The sequence below is a fragment of the Athene cunicularia genome (assembly GCF_003259725.1).
Source record: "Athene cunicularia isolate RWA chromosome 2 unlocalized genomic scaffold, athCun1 chr2_part1, whole genome shotgun sequence".
In the NCBI taxonomy this organism is placed as follows: Eukaryota; Metazoa; Chordata; class Aves; order Strigiformes; family Strigidae; genus Athene; species Athene cunicularia.
Genome location: NW_020799095.1, coordinates 50,095,853 through 50,119,710, shown reverse-complemented (window position 1 = coordinate 50,119,710; position 23,858 = coordinate 50,095,853). Strand labels below are relative to the sequence as shown.

The 23,858-nt window shown below is 39.3% G+C and overlaps 1 protein-coding gene across 4 annotated transcripts in view; it reads right to left on the bottom strand.

The window, feature by feature from the left end:
• Positions 1-2,788: 2,788 nt before the first annotated feature.
• TNS3 (tensin 3) overlaps positions 2,789-23,858 on the bottom strand; it is a 200,180-nt gene continuing 179,110 nt past the window's right edge. For all 4 annotated transcript variants that reach the window (XM_026841769.1, XM_026841770.1, XM_026841767.1 and 1 more), the window contains 10 exons: positions 23,018-23,661; positions 22,292-22,378; positions 19,592-19,723; positions 17,119-17,214; positions 14,646-14,723; positions 12,863-12,940; positions 8,223-8,391; positions 7,154-7,222; positions 7,000-7,026; positions 2,789-6,000 (listed from right to left, as the gene is read on the bottom strand). In XM_026841769.1, the coding sequence (XP_026697570.1) occupies positions 5,856-6,000; positions 7,000-7,026; positions 7,154-7,222; positions 8,223-8,391; positions 12,863-12,940; positions 14,646-14,723; positions 17,119-17,214; positions 19,592-19,723; positions 22,292-22,378; positions 23,018-23,661 (1,525 nt within the window). In that variant the 3' untranslated portion in view covers positions 2,789-5,855. The remainder of the gene's footprint in view (positions 6,001-6,999; positions 7,027-7,153; positions 7,223-8,222; positions 8,392-12,862; positions 12,941-14,645; positions 14,724-17,118; positions 17,215-19,591; positions 19,724-22,291; positions 22,379-23,017; positions 23,662-23,858) is intronic.

Here is a 23,858-nt window from a genome sequence, read left to right as displayed (position 1 = left end):
GTTTTCCTGGACTTCAGTATGGTCTCTGACACCGTCTCCCGTAACACCCTATAGACAAGCTGTTGCTGTAGGGGCTGGAATAGCAGGCAAGGAGGTGGATTGAAAACTGCCTGAATGGCTGGGCCCTGAGGGTGCTGATCAGAGGTGCAAGGTCTACTCAGAGGCTGGTAACTAGCAATCTACCCCAAGGATCCATACTGGGTCCAGTCCTGTTTAAAAACTCAATGACCTGAATGATAGAGTAGACTGTACCCTCAGCAAGCTTGCTGAGGACACAAAACTGGGAGGAGTGGCTGATAGCCCAGAGGAGCATTCTAACGTCCATTATAATCTCAACAGGCTGGAGAAATGAAGTTCAGCAAGGAGAAATGCAAAGTCCTACACCTGGTGAGGAACAACCCCACACCAGTATATGCTGGGGCCACTCAGCTTGAGAGCAGTTTGGCAGAATAGGACCTGGAGGTCCTGGTGGACACCAAGTTGAAATTGTAGCAGCTTTGTGCCCCTGTGGCAAAGAAGGCTACCGTTATCTTGGTTAGACCAAGTAGTGTCAGCAGGTTGGAGGCGATCCTTCCCCTCTACCCAGCACTGGTGAAGACACAAGTGGAGTACTGTGTCTTGTTCTGGGCTCCCCAGTAAAACAGAGACACGGACATACTGGAGAGAGTCCAGTGAAGGACCACAAACATGATTAAGGGACTGGAGCATCTCTCCCTTGAGGAAAGGCTGAGAGAGTTGGGACTGTTCAGCCTGGAGAAGATCAGGGAGATCTCATCAATGTGTATAAATACCAGAAGGGAGGGTGCAAAGAGGATGGAGCCAGGCTCTTTTCCATGGTGCCCAGTGACAAAGCCAGAGGCAATGGGCACAAACTGAAACATGGGAGGTTCCCTCTGAACATCAGGAAATGCTTTTTACTGTGAGGGTAAAGCACTGGGACAGGTTGACCAGGGAGACTGTGGAGTCTCCATACCTGGAGATACATAAAAGGCATCCGGACATGGCCTGGGCAACTGGCTCTAAGTGGCCCTGCCTGAACAGAGGAGTTGGACCAGATGACTTCCAGAGGTCCCTTCCAACCTCAACCACTCTGTGATTCCGCAAATATCAAAACATTGAAATTCATACAAACATTTGTGCTTTATGCAAGACACTAAATGTCTTTAAAGGAAGGGAATAGTTTGATATCTCTTGCCATGTCATGCAAATCCCTTCTCAGTTATTCAGCAAGATCCTTAAAATTCCCCAATAGCTCCCCTTTGCCCTCTTGGTAACTTGCCACACTTGCTGTCTCCTGCAAGCTTCCTGTTTCTGACTGAGCTTTTGAGAACTTCTTCAGCTATCTGCCCTCATAATTTCCTTTGTGCACATTGCCTGATGGTTTACACTATTGTAACCCTTGTGCTAGGTGTCAACAGCAGAAGCAGGGGAGCAGTTTATCTGGTGGGCTAATTTTTTTTGTTCCAAGAGTTTTTTAATATAAATATTTAAAAAAATCACATGGCAGCAGCTTGTTACCCTTTTAAAGAGTCTGGCTATTCATTTCAGGGTCCCTTCAAAGAAATTATTTAATTGACAAAGTAAAAAAGAACAGGCCTCTGCACCCTTTCAAAGACAAAAATGTAAGGGCTGAGTGCTGACTTGCTTAGCCTTGCCAAAGGAAGACTGAGGGACACAAGGAGGGGGTCAAATCTCTTGCTATAAATACATCAGGGAGAAAAGTTATTCATGCTAAGAGACAATGCTGGCATAAGAACAACTGCATATAAACTAGCTGTGAATACATTTAGGATGAATACTGAAAGCAGATTTTCATCCAGTGGAGCAGAGACCTCAGAGCAGCCTTCAAGGAGAAGCAATAGCAGCACACACGCACACAATGACATCCAAGTTCAAGAATGAGAATTTAACAGGAGACTGGACTCTGACACAGAAGACCCATTTTACTGTTGCATCCTTGTCATCTGTTCCACTTTATAACTTATTGCAGTAAAAGATTAATAATTTCATTAATAACTGTATCGCATGTTACACCCATGCATAAACCTCATGATGGCCATAGTGATGAATGACAGTCAAGTGCACTGAATGAAAAATTCCTGTCAGCCTACACCTCACAGAAAAGGAATTAGCATGACATACCAGAGTTTATCAGTCTCAGAAATAATCCTGATAAAACATGTACATAACTCAACCTCCAATGTGTGGCTGACACACCGATTTTGTACTCAGAATGCCATTTTAGCTAGGGGTTAGATTTCTCAACCCCCTCACGCTGCTCTGGAAGTTTTTCCAATGCAGTCACTGTGGAGGCACAGTTAAATGGGTACAGACCTCTAAGAAGGCGACACCATACATTCTTCCTTGATACACTGAAATATGAAGTGCAGGCAAAAGGCACTTTTGTGCCATTATAACTGCAAATGAACCACAAAAATCATATGCTTTAACTAGACTTGAACCACTAACACAGACTCATATGAAGTTCTTGAAAGAAATCTTTAAGAAACAAAACTAAACCCATTCCAGCACAAAACCTACTCTTACTGCACAGAAAGACGGTTTTGCTCATTAGCTGGTTTTGAATGCCAGAAGGTAACTTTCTTTCCAAACAGACTGCCCTGTAACATTGTGTTGTGAAATTTCACATTCATAATTTTATTATAATATGAATAGAGGCGATATCTGAAGAGCAAAGAAAATGACTATACAAAGAATTTATAGAACATTCATTTACATAATGGAGACCTTTTGATGCTTCTTTACAGTTTCAAGAAAAAGGCAAAAATTTTCACTAGTAGGTAAATCCAAGAAGGAAGCATTAAATTTTTAATGATACTGTTGGATACATGGAAACCATTTAATTAAAAACATGGCTTTTAGCATTTTTGTAGTTTAACACTGTACGATTATAGTAGTACATTTACTAAGCAGGTTAATAGGAGTCTGGCTAAATACATGTGTCAACTTGCTGCCATTAGTTATGAAACTGCATATACACATCTATCAAAAATCTTGAAACAAAGTGCTGTATTAACTATTTAGTCTTGTATTTGCCATGAACATAAGTTTTGTGAATATCTTTCTACATCCACTACACAATGGTACATATGAAATATTTTGCTTTGTGCATTTTTTAATCAATTAAAAAGCAAAAGCACGTGGCAATATACCATCCAAAGGAATGCATAATAGAAAAACTCCCTTAGAAACAGGGCAAATTCTTTTTTCCCCACTTACCAAGTAGAGCTAAACTCCCAGAAAACCCCACCAGGAGTGCCCAGCGTTCAATTCCTTATGCTCTTGAATTCAGCAGGCCTTGAGAAAGCACAAGGAATACAAAAATAAGGCCCTGAATGGAAATGATAATACGTAGGGGAAAAAAAGACACTTTACTTTCAGCCCAAAGGCCAACACTTGGTGTCCAACAAGACACACTAAAATTTAAGTATCATCTACAGAAGTGAAAAAATATAGTAAAAAATTCCTACTCATTTCAATGCTCACAACACATCAGATTTAAATCTAATTGAGACTTAAATCTAACTGACGTGTCAGCTGAATAAATTCACTGGGCTCCAACTAGCTGATTAGATTAAGCAACTGGGTTCTTGGTGCATCAAAAGAGTATTAAAAGGAAACTTGTCCTCACACGTTGCAAAAGCATCAAAGCGCCTAAAAGTAAGAACTGCATTCTTTTTTGGATGGTACATAAACACCGTTTAAGTAGGATACCTCTGTGTCAGAAGAACAGAATTATTTGGTACAAACCAGAGGCACTTGCCTTTGTTGCTTCAACGGTAGCTACTACGCTTTGGATTCCTTAACCCTTCTGCACACATCCAATGCCCACTGCTAGTAATACACCACTTCCTCGTCCAAACACATTAAACTTCCAATCTTTCTTCTTTCTTCTTCTCTTCCCCACCCCCTTCCTTTTAAAAAGTATAAAGTTATTTATACAAAGTTCACAATTACACAAATAATTTGTTAACACTTTGGCTATGGTCACTGAGTAAGGTTTTCATGGTCCTAATACTTCAGAAAATAGGAAGAGAGCTGTTAATAAAAAACAGATCCAAATTTATACAGGACAAACGTAGTTCAAATTGGTGGAACCTTCTTACCATACAGCCCAACGAGAGTTTCCCATTCCATTTAACCATTATTTAGTAAAAGCGGATAAAAGGACTAAATCCTCCAAGTGGGTATAATTACTAGTTAATCCAGTGCCTCGTGCATAGGCATGCCGAATTCAGCATGTCATTTTACTCCTCAGGTTATTAATATAATGTTGACAGCCACACATCAAAGAAACAGAGGCAATGAAGCTTCATTCAGCACTGTCACTCTGAAGCTGCTTTATTACCATCAGTTCTGATAAGGGGGTCTAGTACTGGTCTTTTTGGAGTGAATGGGAATTTCACAGTAGACCACAGCTGCTTACTATCCTCATGATGGTTTCCACTGTAACTTACTATATCAATTATCTGTAAACTAGCACTCTGTTATGCATTTAAAATACTCATGTGTTTAGAAAGATATAAAGATATGTACAAGTGTGATGGTTGTAGAAATCATGACATAAATGCTCTGAAACAAATGGAACAGTAACAAAATAAATTCCATTCCCTTTTGGTTTTCCTGACTAAAGAAATTATTTTAAAAAAATGTAAACCAAAAATAGTTCCTACAGATTAAAAAAAGTAAAAAAATTCCCAATACTCTAATAAAAAGGGGGCCAAAAGAATACACAAATATAATTATGTATTAGGTAGGGGAACAAATAGTACCACCAGAACAGTACTGCAGAGACAGAAAATGGGAAGTATCTTGTCACTGTAAAACAGAAGTCAAAATATGACACTATAATAAGGCACAGGCTACACACACTTTTACTTACGCAAAACACCGCTAAAGAGGCAAAGCTCAACAGTGGTCTAGTTTAAGAATTTCCGTATGACAAATCAAGATCTGAGATCTACTATAAATAATCTGGCACAGGTAAAAATATATAAATTATAAAATTTTCTTCTTTGCTTTTCCCTCATTTTTATCCTGTAATTATTAAAACACAGAATCTTCCCTGCTTAGTTCTCTGTATAAAAAAATAGTAATACAAAAAAACCCAAATACAGAAAAGATTTCCACAACTTTTTGTTCTGCCACCTTTCCCCTATTTAAAATTTTTCAAACTAAAACAGCCCAGCCTTCTTAACACTAAATACAGAGCAGTCTCCCTGAATATTCCACATTGCCACTCCTTTCTTATCAGAAAACAACTTGCACAAACCTTCTCTTCACATACATCTTCCCCTTTCTCCATTCAGTTCCCATCACTGATCACATAAAGATGAAGGGAAGAGCAAATAGTCTTCCTGAGACCATCATTCTCTTAAGAGCATGTTTACAAGGCCTATAGCTACCTTTGATGCAACTATGGCAAGTGTCTTTGTGGAGGTTATACAAAACATTTTCTGCACAAAAAAGCAGCACAGCCTAGTGAGTATTTCTGCTCCAATAAATGATGAGAAACAGCGTGTGAAAATATATTACAAACTCTTCAGGAGAAAAATTTTTCATTTATGCTTCATTCATGTATGGGCTACGTGGGTTTGGGTGGCACCCAGCTTCTTTTGTTTTGTCCTTTGATATAAAAACAAAGAAATAATGCTTTGTTAAGTCAGAGAAATCTTCAAAGAAGAGGCTGAACTCTTGCAAACACAATGCAGATAGACTGTCCTCTGCTTTCCTTCTTGGGAATGACAAGGTTCAGACATTGCTGCTGAATAGGCTTTCTCCCTCTCACAGTGCTTTCTTTCAGTGAAGAGCTCCCAGTCAAGGATGGAAAGGCATCAGATCTTCTTCTGGGATCCGATCATGACCTTTGATACAAAGTTCACAATGGCACTAGCAGGTTGCTCTGGATCATGCTCTGCAAATAGGTGGCATACGTTGTCTGTGGCACTGCCCTGCTTCCTGGCAACGAACCCAAATACTCTGAAAGGGCAACAATCACAGTATATCAGAGGGCAGCCAATGCCTCATTTGGTAAAGCAAAAAAGATACTACAGAAACCAAAAGCACAAATCAGACCTCATGTGTTCTGATGGACAAGGTCCTGTGTGACTGCTGAACAGTGGCACAGATGCACCAGCCAACTAAGGAGGTCCTGAGGGGCTCATGATGGCCAAAATCAGGAAAGAAAACCATTCCCTTCCTTCTACTCTGTCTATATTGCATCCTATACTATTTGCTGTGAGAGACATGCTGTTGACCCTGGGGATGTATTTAATCTGACTCAATATTGCTATTCTCTTATCTACCTTGGGGGGTGGGGTGGGATAGGGTGGTGGGGTGGGGTGGTATGGCATGGTGTGGCATGTCAGGAATTGCCTCAAGAAAGGTTTTGAGGGCCACACATCTCAGTGGACAGAGTACTGGAAATAGGATTTAAGCCATCTATTTCTGTTTCTTTCCAGAAACCAGTGTCTAAGCCCTGTTTAGTTTTTTTTTTTTTCTTTTCGTGAAAGGGGGACAACAATGTTTGCCTTCAACAGAAAACACTCTGCAATCCACTGGTAATTATATATTTATGCCACACACTAGTATTACTAGGATTGTTTTCATCTATGTGCCATGTGTGGGATTATTTTTTTAAAGCTATCAGTCTAAGTCAGACAAGTACACTTGCTGGACAAGTGGAACGCAAAACTGAGTAGCAAATGGCTCTGATTTCATTTCTGAAACTTTAGTCAAATCACAGACCTGCAAACTAAATAAATCACAGCAGCTCTGGCTGCAGACATCCCACCATCACGTAATTAGGCCCTGACTTGCAGAGGTGCAGATGAAGTAAATGAAGTCTAAAAGTGGGCAGAGAGACTTTTGTCTCTGAACAGCTCTTTCCCTTCTACATCTCTGACATTTAGAGCACTAAGAAACCGATAACTGTAATAAAATATTCAGTTAAGAGAGACTCAGACAAGTGTCACTTACTTTGCAGAAAGGCCATCTTTCATCCATCTTGTTCATTAAGAAAGTGGTAAAAAAAAAAAAAAAGGCATGGAGAAATAGAAATGAAACCTATGTTAGTTTTTTTTGTAGATCAACAATACAAAAGCATATTAGAAATACTGCTTGTCTCCCTTACTTTCTGTCCTGTGGATCCAAAGCACAGAAAATAACAGTGCTGACTGGATAATGTCGCCGAAAAAAGAGTCTAGATAAGAAGAAATAAAACAAGTTTTAGGAATAGTTAAGATGCTTAAAACTTTAAACAATAAACAGATCTGAAATATAAATTATATTTAATCTAAACTTAATAATGATGCTACATTCTTTTTGCTCTGAATGACTTTGAAAGCCACCTGAACTGCTCCAAACAAATAAATACATGTTTAGAATAGTAACATCAAGTTTTTGAACCAAAAGAAAACTTAGCCTCCAGCTAAGAAAAATAAATAGAAGCATGAAATGTATTTTTTCTAAAAGCTGACCATTTAGATACTGTGTCAGTGGGAAATGCAACTTCTTGGAACTTGGAATAACTTGATTATATTAGGTTTCAAAATATAAGCACCTCTAGGCATTATGATTAAAGGTTTTGTCCTTGATCTGCTATAAACACTTGCAGACCCCATGGAATGAAGAAGTCTGGCATTTTTTTTTTAAACCTATAATGAATTCCTGTTGTTCCTCCATTGTTATTCTTAGTTTTCAGATCTAAAGACTTTGTGGTAGCCTTAATAGCATTCAGTACAAAGTAAATATAAATTAACTTTTTATCTTAGTATTTTACAGGCTATCCAAAGCATTATTTCAAATAGTGGAGATGCACAGTGTCTGCTTAGGACAACTCTGTTCAGCGATACCGGTGAAAGATATTGTGAAGATAAAATATTTCACAGAATAGGCTGAATATCAAATGCTGACAAAGCCATTACTTTCCTTTTATATAAAAAATAACAACAATGCAAAAAATGCCACAGCAAAGTGACCTTCCAGGGGTAAAAACTGCCATGTAGAAGTAATGTCCATAGCTTAAAACGTTCATTCTCCAGTACTGTAGATAGCTGACACTATCACTGTCATTCTTTAGACAATCCTATTATTCTCTGAGGCAGCAACTGCAGAACGTAACTAGGAAAATCAAATCAACAGCAGTCAACGCTTGTTGGGGACACGGCTGGATATTCTCTTCCCATCCCACTTTTGCTTACTTTCTTTGATTATCTGTCAATGTGATTCCCTGCGCAGACACCTTGAAATGGACAACGGTGGAGATGGGAGAAGGATCTTGCATCAGTGTCAGGCTCAAGGCTTTCTGTACTGCCTGGTAGCCCGTGAGAGACTCCATCTCCACTGAATTCAGGTACCACACGTTACATGCTGTAATGAAAGAGGGGAAAGACTTTGAGAGGACATTACCCAAGAGTAAACAAACAGGTACCTTGTGAACAAAACCAAACAAAATGTAAATTTTCCACATTTGTAAAGCAAACAGGGAAGATGGGCAGCAAACTACCAAACCTTCTAAGTGTTCCTTACCTCGTCCCACTGTTACTTCATAGTTTAAGACTGTAATTTTAGAGGTCATAGGCCTTTTGCTGTCCATTTCATTTTAGTACCTTTATATTTAAGCCAATGACTGTATTTATCCATTACCCACAAATCCTGAAATTTAAATAAATACAAGTCAGAGGCAGAGAGAGAGGCCACTTATAGGTACCGCTACAACAAAGGCATTCCCGAGAGGAAAGAATGGGGATATTTTGCTTTTAAGTTCCATTACAGTAGCCAGTAAGAAAATCAATTTTTTTGCAGCATACACACATTTTACACTTTCAAATGTTATTTAAACTATATATATAGGAAAGCATTCACTTGTTTGGCAAGACAAGAATATTTTCACCTCATAAAGAATTGAGGGTTACTGCAAAGCTCACTTCTCTTTAATTCCATAGTGGTTTATATGTTTAGCAATTTTAGGGGAAAAAAATTGCTTCTGCATTGAGAAAAATTATCGACTTAGGTACTTTTAGGTCTACTCTTTAGCTCAGCATGCACTTACTTTTAAAAGCCCTATTCCTCTTCTACACATAGTCGTAAGTTCTGAAGTATCTCTATAAAATAAGAGTTCATTGGTTTCTAGGGCTACTGAAAAAAATCATTTTTTTACCTGGTCTCATATCAAATCTGCAGTAAGCACTAGGAAAAGAAATACTAGTATTATATAGCATTATGTAGTAGTACTATAGTACTGTGTAATACTACATAGTAAGTACTACATGGTAACAGTGCCGTGTAACACTATATTAATGATATATAAATAAAACATGCATCATGAATAGAATTATTCACATGCTCAAATACTTTGGGACTGTGGCATAAAGTCAAATTTACAAGCAGATTAATATAATTTTTGAAACAGAAAAGCCCTCTTAGTCTTATTCTACAGCACATGCAGGAACGATTAAACACATCCGAAGCTAAACACTGGTACCAACAGACTTTGTGTTTTGGTAAAAACATTTGTGTAGGTATCCAGGACAGAATTTACAACTCTGGCAGCTGACACATGCAAATTACCATACATTTAATTTGCTCAGCAGTTTAGCTTGGCTTCCAAACTTACTAGGAAAGCAAAGATTAAATTAAATCTAATAGCTTCTCTTTTCATATGGCTGTTCCGTACACTGACTGAAGCTTTCTCCCTATGACTATCTACATAAAATACACAGCTAGACACTGGCACTTTCGAAACAACGAAGCAATTGTGCAGTTAAAAACTGCATAAGCCTAAATTTCATTCTAGCATGATGATCAGCCCAGTAACTTCAAGCTCTGGACTCTGTCAGTGAAAGAAGGGATCCAGAGATTTTATTTATATGATTAGTAAGGGTAAAATTTCCCCAACATATTTGCGCATTGGTGTCATAGTTTCAATAAACTTTGTTTGAATCAATTACTATACAATTCATGCAGAGAGGGATTTAAGATGATGAATGGCAAGTTCAAAGAGGCCTTCCTCACTGAACAGCTTTCTGTCATGTCTATCCAAAATTGTAAATAACATTCCAAGCCATAAGCTCTCCTCACATCATTACTGTGTATGTTTGGTACAGATTTAAAACTCTCCATTATCCTGTGAGCCTTTCCCACCACAGGAAGCTTGCCTTGTTTCAGTCTTACTCCTCACTATTTCTGAGATCCAAGTAAAGGGTTTCCATTCCTCTTCTGCCATACACTGAACTGACGTCAACAGATTGTGTTCAGGATTTATCTCTAAATGAAATAGCCAAGCATTTTGACTAGATTGTCCTCAATGTGATAGTTCAAAAGCAGTCACCAAATACAGTAGACTCCTTTGCTTCTGTAGCACAAAAAATAATAAATGGAACCGTTTTTGAAAGTGTTGGAAAGTGCAAAAATGTCAGTTTAAAAAGGAGATTACAGAAAAGGTAATGAGAAAGACTGAAAGATTTCTCATTTAAGAACATTGTGCATGGTCTGATGGGAGCACTGAATGACAGCAATCCCCCAGAAACCATACTCAAGGCTAAAACAAATTGAAGACACCTGTGTCTTTTGTGCAATGAAGCTGCCTTGCACTATTGCTGCTCTCATCTTCCACAGGTGGCATTTTGTAGTCACATCCATTCTACCACCAACAGCTAGGGCATTTCAAGTAACCCTTGCTGATTTTAGACTGGGAATGTGCTTTATTCAGAATGCTTAGTTCCTTGACTGTATTAGTGGAAAAAGATATGAAGCACTGGATTTTATTTGGGGCCAAAGATTTTGCTGCCGAACAGGAGGGTTAATACATCAAAGCCTCTTCTAGGGCAAAAGCCACTTATCAAGTCTTATTGTCTAGTCTTCCATTGTCACTCTCTAGAAAACAAAGGATTTCTGGTCAGCCTCTGCATTTAGATAATGACTAGAAATGTTATTAGGTTTTTCAGAGAGCTATAAAAAAATGATCATTCCAGGAAAACACATCTTCATTTTTTTAACTTGAGCAGTAGGAGAAGGGTGGACGGGTAAAGTAGGGCAGGGAAGAAGTGTTATCTGCTTTGACTAAACTGCAGGTACTGACACAATCTCAGATAGTTGCAAAATAATTTACTTTGGGTCTGCACTTCAGTGTTGAGCTCCACAACCTGAGTGTCTCCATGACTGGAGAAGGAACTCTGATACATGGAAGATCAGTGGGATGTGGTCTATCAAGGCAAAAAAACCTCTGGGAATCTCTCCTAGTTAATTTATGTACTCCAGTTCGAAACCCTTGTTAAAAACCAAAACCAACAATGTAACAGGGAAAACCCAAATGTGCTAAGTTCCCCAAATGATCCATGATGTGACAGCCCCTCTAAGGAGTTATGTGACTACTGCCTCAACTGAAGTAACAATTATTTCTTTTTCTTTGAAAAGCACTGCCTGAGCAAAGAGAAACCATCATTTCTCAAAAGACAACACATGACCCTTTTGCTGAGTTTTCAAGAGAAAAAGTTTTACAAAAAATTCATTCTTAATTTTCTCACTGTTGGCCACAACAGACATCACCAGCACTGGCAGACAGAAAGGCCAACACATGCTCACTCCTGGCACAGCCTTGCAAAGGCTTGCCATTGCCTCAGCCACACATTCCTGCTTGATTACAGCACTCACAGTGGTACTTCAAATTTTTAAATCAAAGCAGATTGCTGCACAAGCAAGGAGTTAACACTCTGTCTCTCCAGAGCTGCTCAGCCTGGCAATCACCCCCTTCTGAATTACACTAAAATGGGTGAGGGCAATGAGGCAGCATTTTTATAAAGGCATGCTTGGTCACAACACATTCACTTATGGCTCCAGTGGTAGGCTAAAATCAAAGGAGAGTGGCAAATGTAGTGTATTCTCTTGCTCTAATGCGACAAGTTGGGTAGACAGACAGATCCTGCGGAGAATTCACAGCAGCTTGAAAGCCAGGGACTGTGGGAGAACACGGACAGGATCCCCTGGGCATGCCCACGGCACAGGGGAGTGACAGAGTGGCTGCATTTCTGCTAAAGACAGTCTTAAGACTACAAAGTAATAATGGTGCATTAGGACGCCACTACACTTTTTCAGACAGGCTATTTCACTAGTTGTCTTTGGGTCAGCTGCACAGAAACACCTCTATTTGAAGGCAATACAGACAGTACGAGTGCACAGCATCACATCATTTGGAGGTAATTTTATCAGGGTTCTTCTGTCACAGCAGTAAGCTCACGGTAAGACAACTTAACTTGCCAGAATAGGTGCTGCAGTATGCATGAGAATCCAAACAACAACCAGTGGAAAAGACACTGGACATTTCTTAACAAGTGATCACTCAGCATCAAGTGAAGCACAGGGTTATGTTTTGCTTTTCTTTTTTTTTTTTTCCTCCAGGTTGATGGGACAGTAAGCATTTTCCATTATGCTGAGAATTTAATTCTACTGAACACTTTCCATAGTTGTCTTTTGTAGACCTCAGATATAGTTTGTGAACCTCTGCAATCACAGGTTGAAAATATCTTCTCTGAGTTCATCAGTTATGAAAGCAACATCACCGCTTAAAAATTGCTGTGCATGAACCAACTTATGTGTACCTCATATTCTCATGTGAGACATGACTGCAAAGCAAACACAGGGTTCTAGAACTTAGGAGCTGGTTGCAAAAACCAGAAAGAACTTGTTACATATCCTCACAGTGACCTCTACATTTCTACACAGCACTCTAAATTTAACTGCTCCCTTTAAACATCCTTCAGTCCAGTCTAAGTTTCAGCTTCTCCCAGCCTGTAAAATACAAAATTTGGTGACAGTCAAATGCAAGGAAAAAAGTTTAACAGACCTGCACCCTGTTTGAGAAGCTCCGCTGCCGAGTTTGCAGCAGTTTGTGGAGAAGTTTCTGCTATCTCCTCCAAGGGATCTGCAAACAGAAAACAGTGTCCATGTCTTGTTGGGACTTGAATTGACAAATCAATGCACACGGTCAAGTATGAGTTTAGCTTTTGTAACTGTGATCTCATCTACTGGACAACTCTTGGCCAGAAACATGAAACAATCTTGTATCTGCAACTATAATCATTCATGTGGGTTTTGTGCTGCATCATGTTTTTTGCCCCCAGCACTGCACAAGAGATGCTCGGACCTTTACTTCCTGACAGTGAAAGACATTAAGTACATAGCATATGCTGCAGGAACACGCAGGTCATCACATTAAAACAATAAATAGCTATATTCCCTCATCGCAACCTCAAAATTTTTTAAATAGTGTAATTTTAATTATCTCATTTAATTTACACTAATTCAGGCACAAAGACTTTGTATTTCTATGATTAAATCAATTAACTGTATTTTGATTCAGAAAATGACAATATAATCCTTCTTTCTTCATACTTAACATAGAAAACAAGCATCTGAACTATTAAGACAGCAGTGGAATGTTTACCTGTCAGTCTTCTGTTAAAATTAGTGAGAAAACTGTTCATCGGGATATTATTTTAATTACATAAATGCATGTAAAAAGATTTCACTTACTGCTGTGTTTAACATGGTGCATGCTGTCTTGGAATACATTCAAATGAGAAAGAGGGCAGTAATACGGTGTGTGACACTATTCATATGTTTATAGTCATGCATAAGCTCCAGGCACTGTGTCCAGAATCATTAACCACAGATGATCACCTTAAAATGCGTGATCATATCAGATTCAGAAATAAATCCAAAATATTAAGTTTCACTGTGGTGTGTTTATTCAGGACAAGGCAAATGTTTCAGTCTTACATCTCTGCCAGAACAGAAGGAGCTTTCCATTTCAGGTGAGGAGGATAATGAGAACAAGCTCACCTACCACACTGGCTTGCTATATAAAGAGATCTCTGGTCATATCTACCATAGTGTGTTTTGTGCTAAAGTAGTTTCATTAATGTATTTGCATAATTCAAATGCTATGTTTGAACACTGACATATGGCCTTTAACAAAGATTTAAAGAGTTCAGTAGAAAACCACAAGAATGTTTAACATTTCAATAATATATCTGGTGTTAACTTCATGTGGGAGAGTAACAGACATCTCAATTATAGGGCAAGCATAGCTACGTTTTGCTGTTGTCTTACAGTGGTTTATGAAATCACCATGACCAAAATTAGAATTACATTCCCGTGATGCAACACCAGCTTTTTGATTCTTTACTTAAATAGTATTTGGACCTGTCTAAGTTGCTACTTCCTTCCTGCCAATGTCATTCAGGGAAACCTTCTGTTCCTTACCTACTTGCTTTCCCTAATGCTGTTTTGCCACTCAGACCTGAATGAGTGGTTACATCTAACCATACATGGGCATAATTTCATGTCCGAGAAGTAAGTTTGTCTTCCTACATGCTAGATTGCTGTGTGGATTACCATGATGCATCTATGTTTATGACTGGAATCACAGAGTACTAGCTTGCTCACAACTGCATCTTGGAGAAGGGCCATCAGCAGTACTGAAAAACCACTTTTAAAACACAGCTTCCTTCCCTGTGCACTCTTGCTTAGATCTCGACTTGTGACATGTTCACCTGCTTCCAGACACTGGCACTTTGAAGCAGAGCTTGGCTGTGTATATCTCTTCTGTACTGTAACAAGCATACCTCTGTCTGGGATGAGGAGCTTGCAGGGCAATGCCAGTGGAGTGATGGAATGCTGATACACCAGAGCTGTCAAACTCCCTGTGGTCAGAAGAGTAACAAGACATGCACAGTTAACTTGGCAGACAACAAGAATGCTTAACAGTTACGTCGGTTCTAAAGTATTCTATAGATCAAGGCCCCCCTCCCCCCTTAAAACAAATTCTCTTGGCATCTAAGCCAAGACCTTCTTCAGTCAACTTTAGTGTATTCATGTTTCCCAGCACTGTCCCAGTTGAATGTACTTGAACTCATTAATCACAATCATATGCTCCCTTTTCCTGCTTAAACACACTGCTTAGGTTATCCTAAGCTAAATGGCTGTGCTTCAGAGGGAGAAAGCACAAAAATGACAAACAGTAACATGTGGAATTCAGTAAATTCCTTTCAATGCTCTTTAACTTCTGCTACATTAAATACAGCAAAATCTTATGAAGATGGTAAGAGCGCGAGGGGTCAATGATGTGTGATGAGGCGAGGATTTCTGCCTCTTAGCCACTTAGTCTCCACTGTCTAGTGTGCTCTGTCTACACACACCTATATTTTGTGCTTCTAGAAGTATAAAAAATAGTCTAAATAAAAATTCCTCCATTCAATGCAGCAGTGATGTACGTAGCATTCTCTATTAAATTGTTTTTTCTATTCAAAGTGACTTTTATCATTTGGACTTGGCTTAATTAAAATAACTAAACATTAGTCATCCTTGACATTAGCATGTGAGACTATGAGTGAGAGGAAGACGCAATATGGGTCAGTCTGTACAAAAAGCCATCCTTCAATCCCACTTACTAACAAACATTGAACGTTATAATCACATGCTTGAGAAAATTCACACTTGAACAAAAACACCTCATTTTTACAGCCCATCAAAAATTTCTTTGAAATGGAAAGATAACCCAATTCTGCAAGAATCTTACAGAAACACAAAGACCGACTGATACTATTAGTCTTATCCATTTAAGTGCGTGAATGCCTGCCCACCTACTTTGTGAAGGAGTTTAAGGCTGTATACACTGAAAGATTAGGAGATGCTCAAACAAAAATTAGTAAGGCTACATATGTGCCATAAACAGGTACTTCAAGATGAAGGTAGGCCTGGGCTAAAAATTCTGATTTGAAATAAGTCTCATGCCAAACACTGACAAAATTCAACCCAACTTTACTTCAAAGAGGATTTTTCATTTTATACTTGTTCACTTTATGGTAGATGACCCTTTCATGGGTGTATTGGGTGTATGTGACAAGGCTGGTAGCAGGAGGTGGGAGGACTGCAAGGTGACCTCTGTGGCTGCCCCATGCTGGACACAGCCACCTCCAAGCTCCAGCAAACCCACTGCAGAGCACCACAGAGCCATGGGTGGGATGTCAATGGGAAAGCCTATCTAAGGTAGGGTAGAAAAGGCCACACAGAGCAAGAAGGGAACACAAAGGGTGAGACACAGCAGAGGGAACACCACGGTCTGGGGAGGAAGAGGAGAGGAAGATGCTCCAGGCACCCAAGCTGACATCCTGCACCCTATAGAGGATCTCACACTGGAGCAGATGGAAGTTTCCTGAAGGAAGTGTGAGCCATGAAAAGCGCATGGTGGAGCAGACTTGCTTTCCTCAAAGGATGGCAGCCCACACCTCAGCAGGGAAGAAGTGAAAGAGGGATGGAGCAGCAGAGAGGAACTGATCTGTAATGACCATATGCTCCCCACTCCCTCCTGCACTGCCTGCATTGAGGGTGAGGAGTCTGGGGGGAAGCAGAGAAGCTGATGTGGGGAAAAGGGAAGGGAAAGTGTTATCTTAAGGTCATTGTTTCTCACTATCTGAACATCGATTTTAATTGGCAAAAAAAAAATATTTAAATTTTCCCCAAGTTGAGTCTCTTTTGTCCATGGCATAAGTGGTTAGCAACCTCCCTCTCTTTAACTCGACCCATGAGCTTTCTCATCCTATTTTCTTCTCCTGCCCCACGGAGGAGGGCAAATGAGTGAGCATCTGGGTAGGTGTTTGGCTGTTTGCCCTAACAGGTAATGCACTTTCATCATATGACATTAGTAGGGCTGACACAGCGTAATGTACTTTGTGAATGTCCTATCCTTGTGTCATTTTAGCCAGCTAGTATATAGTATAAATATAGCACAGGACAAAATAAGGCAAAGGTCCTGAATCACTAAGGCCCATAACATAACAGCCATCTAGCTCACTGTCTGCAGTGGTAGTGGTCTGATCACTTTAAGGTTGGTCACATGCATCTGTGCTAGCGTGCCCTGTAGGTATACTTAAGGTAAATGTGTACAAGGCTCCTATAACCTCAGAATGGGTTCCTACAGAAATCATCAGAACTTGAGCAAAGTATTCGCTCATTTGCACTCCATCCAAGTCTATAAAACAGCTCTAGCAAATGCTAACTGTTTCCATTTTCTGTGTCCCTGTGATGCACAGTACTTACCAAAATATGGTTCATTTGGGCATCCTTTCAAGCGCACCCCCTTGTGAGTGCATTCAATCAGAAAATGCCTTACAAGTTCGTTTGACAAATCTCCAACTGTGTTGAAAAAGAAAAAGCAAGCTCATGAAGAGAAGCAACGAACAGACAACAGTATTACAAATTAGCAGGTCTTTATGAAGCAGTTTTCCACATTACCACCAAATGTTTTATATACAGCATGCAAAGAATACATTAGACCTGCTCTGCTGCAAGGTTACAAGCTCTAATAAAAAGGCCATTTTGCAAAAAACAAGCAAGCAAGTATTTTGCTTTAGACAACCACAGGAAAAGGTTTTATAATCACAGGTGACTGACATCCAAATATCCAATCATGGGCCCAACTACAGACAGGAACAGGAAGTTGGAAAATGAACAGTTAGAAATTCTGATTCACATGCTTATTAGAAGAACTTGTATCCAATGTGACAAGGGGGTACAAATATGATAAAATATTCAGATTTCTAGTGACAGTTCTGCTCACATAATTTTTCCATATTAACAGAAGATTTAGATATACAAAGGTAACAATGCCAAATCTCTCTGTTAATTTTTAAGTTTTAAAATGTTTGCAGCTTCATCCTGTCTTTGCTCCTGAAAACTACATGAAACACTCAGGTTTCACTACATTTTTAAAGAGCTTTTATCTCTCAGGAATCTAGGACAAATCAAAACTGTTAAGTTAGAGGTAATGAGGACATTCAAAGTCCAAGAGGCATATAAAAATTCCCTTGAGATTTAGCAGTCTTTTAAACACAAACATATATATGCACACATATAATTAAGACAACATTATTTCTTGAAAGACTGGTTCACAGTACTTCACACCTGACTACAAACTGAATCTCTCTCCAAGAAATTAAAGGGTTATTTCATAGCAATGGGACAAAGCTATCAAGCCATTCAAACCTTAACAAAGAGCCACAAACACAAATGCTCCCTTTGACTCCGATCTATAAGCCACAGTCCAGGAAACACATGACATCAAGGGTGGACTTTCAGGCTAATACAGATGAACACATTAATCTGGACAGCAGAAACTTCTATGCAAGCAAATACTGCAAAGATTACCTTTTCAAATAGCTTACTGTCTGCTGTTATGGTCTCACAGTATTAAAAATAAATTACTCCAAGGGTATGTGGGAAGGGGAAGCCTTGAACAAGACACCCTGCAAGAAACTGAACAAATCTGGGCCTTCTGGGATGAAACAGTGGGAACTGAAAAAGCTAAATATCACAGAGTGAGAAGTGGAAGAATGCTAGAGTCTCAACTAAAATTTTCTCTTACTACTACCTGCCTGTGGTACAACTACATAAACGGGCTCTTAAAGGCTACTACAGTTTGAACTTTCATGTCTATCTGGACTTCACTGGTTTGATGAAAGAAAAAGGTTACTAAGAACACCTACAGCCACCTTCCATTTGCTTTCATGATGTTGCTATCACCATCCTAGTGCACACCTGGTGTCTTTGTTAAATATGACATTGAAGTGGTTCTGCTGATGTTTCTTAGCAATAAAAAGAAGGATCATACAGCAAAATTTTATTAGAAATTGTCTCAAGATACTAGATTAAGTGTACAGAATTTAAAATTTTAAGAGAGGTGTGCTGCTAACCTTGTTCCAGAGCAAGCAGGAAATCTTAAAAAAATCCACCATCAACAGCTAACTAACCAACAAACCCCAGACAAAACCACACTTCCATAGACACTAAGAATCACTGTTTTCCTGTGATCTCAGTGGCTACATCACTAGGCAGCATGTACTAATGAAACATAATAAGCCTTGTAAAATGAAGATAGCAGCAATGAAAATCATCCCATGATCCTTACAGTAACACAAATTGAGCCAAGAACACTACAGATACTAAGGCTGCTGAGTTTCCATACACTGATTAATGCTTTTGATATGTTCTTCTCATTTCATCTTTCAAAACTATCGGGCACAAGTTATACAATGAGGCACTGGAGCTGAGAGAGCAAGTTTATTTCATCACTTCTTTTAAACAACTACAATCTTTCCTCAGGGAACCTCCTCAGATTTGTATCTAATGTAGAATTGTTTCAAAACAAAACCTTGGGGTTAACAATATTCAACCTTCCAGTCAAGTGAAAGTTTTACATGGTAGAATGTGGATCAAATGAAGATTTCTGATTGTTAGGGAGGACCCATTACTGAGATGGCATTTGTCTTCCAGTAGGTTGATAATGTACAATAAATACATGCAGAGCCACAATGAACATACACTTACAAGCCATGGTGAAACTGTAAAGCACAACAGACATCTTAACCAGTCTCATTTAACAAGGTACCAAATGGAGCCTGTAATTCAAGTTACACTTACTAGAAGAGGGGATATTCTTCCAGGCTATTACTGAGTAATAAGGACTTCCTACTAAGCATGGCTTGTTACATAAAAGATAGAAGGCATACAGTACCTTTCTTGTTTAACTGTAGCACAGAAGGAGGTGGTGTAGCAACTTTCATTGCTAGCCCATAGGCTCCCCGGAAGGAATGACTGTCTCGAACAATGAATGACCCAGGTTCTTTGTCCTTGAGAACAGCAATGGCTGCAAAGGATTCCAGGAAAAAGAGAAAAACAGTTCCAGAACAATGCACACACCCAATAAGTACAGAAGTGCAGATCTATAATTAAGAGGAGACTAAAGGAAATAAGATCCTTTTCTCCGTCTCCATTGCTGTAAAACAGAATACAGTCATGCATATTTGAGGGATCTGAGTGGAAAACATCTTGTGCAAACCATACAGACACTTATTTCAGGTACAGATCCCAACTGATTTTTAAATTGAGAAGGACATGCAGGTCCCAGCAGGATTTCTACAACCAATGCAAAAGCAAGTTGATTCCTGCTTACATTTTCTCAACTTGATAGAAGCATGACAGAGAGCACAGCGCTCTCTAATTCCCAGGCTGACTAGTCAGCACTGTTTTTCTTTTCCTACGCAGCTTCAACAGGCAGGGCAGATCCGTTTTCATCCACCACCAAGTTTCTGTCCCTGCAAGTAGTCTCACTCCCTTACCAGTTTTAAAGCAAGGGAAGAGATGTTAAGTATTTGCTCTTTGACTGTCCAAGCATTGAAATATTTTACATCTATATTCTGTGATTTCTTCTGGAAGTGTGATATGAAGTCCTCCCCAGAAGGAACCATTTGTAGGAAAACTGCTCTTGCTTTGCATGAGTCTATGGCAGACTTTGCAATCTAGTAGCCAAAAATCTTAAAACTCATTTTGAAAAAAGACAAAAAGATTAATCTAATGATTGATCTTAAGAAATCCTTAGTGCTTTGCTTTTTATTCTTCCTCCTTAAAATTTTTGCAAGTACTTGTGTTTGTTTCCAGAATTTCTAACAATCGGCAAGCCTTCAAAGAATCTCGGGAAAAAAGCCCAAATTTGACCCTGGAGTCCTTAACTGTCTATATACAGAACATGAAAATTATGCATATGGGGCATGAAGCCGTATTTTGCAAGGCCTGAGCAATGATTACATCATAAACACACACTTTTTTTTTTTTCCCCACAAAGAAGAATAGTAACAGAAAATCAGGAAAATGTAGACATAATTGTCTCTCCTGTTTTAAGTGAGTAAAGCAAATGCGTATATATTCTGTTCTATTAATCTGTCAGATGATGAAGCAGCTACTTTCACAATAAACTGTCACATGTTGAAAGGAGGAGGATGAATATATAAAAACCTGCAATTCAGCAGTATTCATGTAACACTTCTAAATCCACAGGGTGACAGTAATCATTTGTCACAGGAACAGTCCATTAAGGACAGGAAAAAGAACAAGTGATCCCCCTCCTCCTCAGCAACACCCTCAGATCACTTTTTAAAAGGAATTTTACTTGGTAGGGTGAAAAAAGGCATACTAAAAGATTGGGAATAATTTCATTTGTTCAAGCAGCTGGGTTTACATTTCCTTTATAATCTACTCCCCTCTCTGGATGCACATCAAGTCAGGAAATTTTTTTTGTACATTGAAAGACTAAGTTCTCATTATGGGTGGGGAGTGGGGAAGGGGACTGGAGTGAATGGACCAGTAAAACACCATACAAAGATGAATTAATGATCTTTTTTCTATGATCTTTATTCTCGTGGGTTCGTATTTACCACTACATTATAAAAGGCATCCTCACCACTGAGAAACTATGAACTAGACAGACACAGTGATTCATCATTTGCCAATAGCTGAAGGCTATTTTGGTTTAGTGTGAACTTCCTTCCCAATGCAGAACTAATTTGTCATTTTTCCATTTTGACAACCACATTTTAAGAATCCCAGTTTAAAATCCTGCCATAACTCATTAAATATAATTCAGTATAGCTGAATATTACAATACAGACACAAGGACCATCAGACCAATTGCATTTGCAAAGCACCCAGCATGCTTTATTTATGCACTGTGCAGGGACAAGCTCTAAGTGCAGATGTATACATTTTCACACACGTTAAAAGTTTTCTCCATCTCATTTAATAATACATCTATATATAGACATACCATATATGTACTGTACATCATAAAGATGTTGTTCCATGGGAGTGTTAGTAACCTTGAAGAAATAATGTATGACACTTGCAGGGGACAATGAAATTCAGGCTACAGAACGACTGGTAGATGAGGATGTTTTTATGATGACTTCTAGCTAATGAATTGTTCTCTGATATTTAGCATCTCTCAACCTATTATCTGTGCAGGGAAACACACATAGCCAAGATCATGCCAGAGCAGCACACTTGTACTCAAAGGGTTTCTGAGAGCAGCAGTTGTTTGGTATTGCATCATACATATCTGTCATTCTAAAACCTGGAGCTTTTCAGTAAAGTACATTTGAAGCAGCTACCACAGGCAGATTTAAATTACTTAGTAGTTGTCAGTTAGGCAAACAATTTATTTGATCAACTGAGTATTTTTTAAGGATTACTTGACTGCCTTCCACTCTCAAATTCAGCTTTTGGACAGAAGAAATTAAGTGATGATGTCTGTGGCCCTTCTACATTCTGTATTTCTGGTATCTCTTTCATACATCAGTTATGCATCAAAAATATTTAAGGAGAATTCACCAGCTAGTCTTTCTGTGAATGGATATGCCAGAACATTTATCAGTTAATATACCTTGTTCTCTTGAAATATCTGGTTTATACCAGAACTTCGATGTGTCCTGGACAAATTTTACAGTCACATGTTTATCAGTTGTGTTTTCTGTGAAATAAAAGGGAAAAAAGGTCAAGAGATTTTTTAAACACAAAAGCATTTTTCTACTTTTCTTTTCAATTTCCAGTCACCTTAATCATGCAAAAACTTCATGCTTAGAAGGAGAATTTAGAGAAACTCTGAACTGTTTTAGAACCATCAAATATAATATCGTACACTAAGATTATGAAAGCATTCCTGAAGTTTCATTTTGCAAACCCCATAAAATATGAAAAACTTTTACATTTATAAAGCTGTATTAAATACAAAGCTTCTCAGTGGGGTCCAGTTAACACACATCTACATTTTCAACTATTGTTGACACAAGCCTAGAAAGCTGCAGTGAGAAGCCAGCCCTTAATAAAAGAAGTTGGAGTCCACACCACCTTCTTGTGGTTTGGCAGTTCAAAAGGTAGGCTGCCCTTGGCTGACATCTAGGGAAGAATTCTACAACCTTGTTCTCTGAATAATATATCCAAAACCAGTGAAGCGGTGCCACTTACTGCAAACATCCAAGTCCTCTGTGTTGTTTTCATTCCACCGCTTTTTTTTTTTTTTCCCCCTCCCCACTTTTAAAATCCCCCAAATGCTTTTTATAAACTCATATAAAATCTAGTGTATTTTGCATTTCTCCAATGTAGAACCTACCTGGCACTGGGGAAGTGCTTAACATTTTTGAGAAATCTGGGAGGACATTTGGGAAAGGGATGCTGATTGTGCTTCCACTGTGGGGGCTAGAGAAGCCACTTGAAGAAGGTGACACCGAGGCAAAGGAACGGTCTCCTTCAGAGGACCTCTTTTTCTCTGGAAGAGGCGGTTGAGCATGTAGATTCCCTCCATGGTGCTGCTGAACCACACTGTTCTGGCTATTGTGTCCAGAGGCCACTGTAAGAAAGTTTTGTGTCAAAAAGCCATTGTCCTCGGCACTTGCCACTGATGAGCTCACGGTTTTAGGAGAGATGCTAGTATTGGCTATGAAAGTAGCTTGTTTCTCCTCTCGAAGGGAGCTACAGCCCCTGTTGCCCCCGCTGTAGCTCAGGTAGGCCCGGGCACTGCTGCTGACAGCAGGTTCTTGCTGTGGCTCTGCTGGTGAATTCTCCAGGCTGCTCAGGGTGACAACTTGCAGTCCTGGAGTTTGGAAATGAGACAAGAGAGAGACATCTTGCACGGCGTTTGAAAACTCTGAGGGCACAAGGTAACCTCCCGGTGGTCTGCTGTTTCCCATTGAAAGCTGGAGCGACGGGGAAGCTTTAGGGCTGCTTTCAAGCCAAGGACGTTCTGTTGCAGAAGAGCTGCCAAAAAATGCCAAAAATTGAACACAAAAATAAAACAACAGCCAAGTTATTCCCTTAAAATGTCACTGTACAACCCATACTGCATCGATCAAGAAAGCAACAAACTGCCTCACCCAGGACAATACCTGAGTTTGTTCTTTGATAATATGCAGGACCTGGTGATGCAGCTGGATCAAGGTATTCCAGCCCCACCT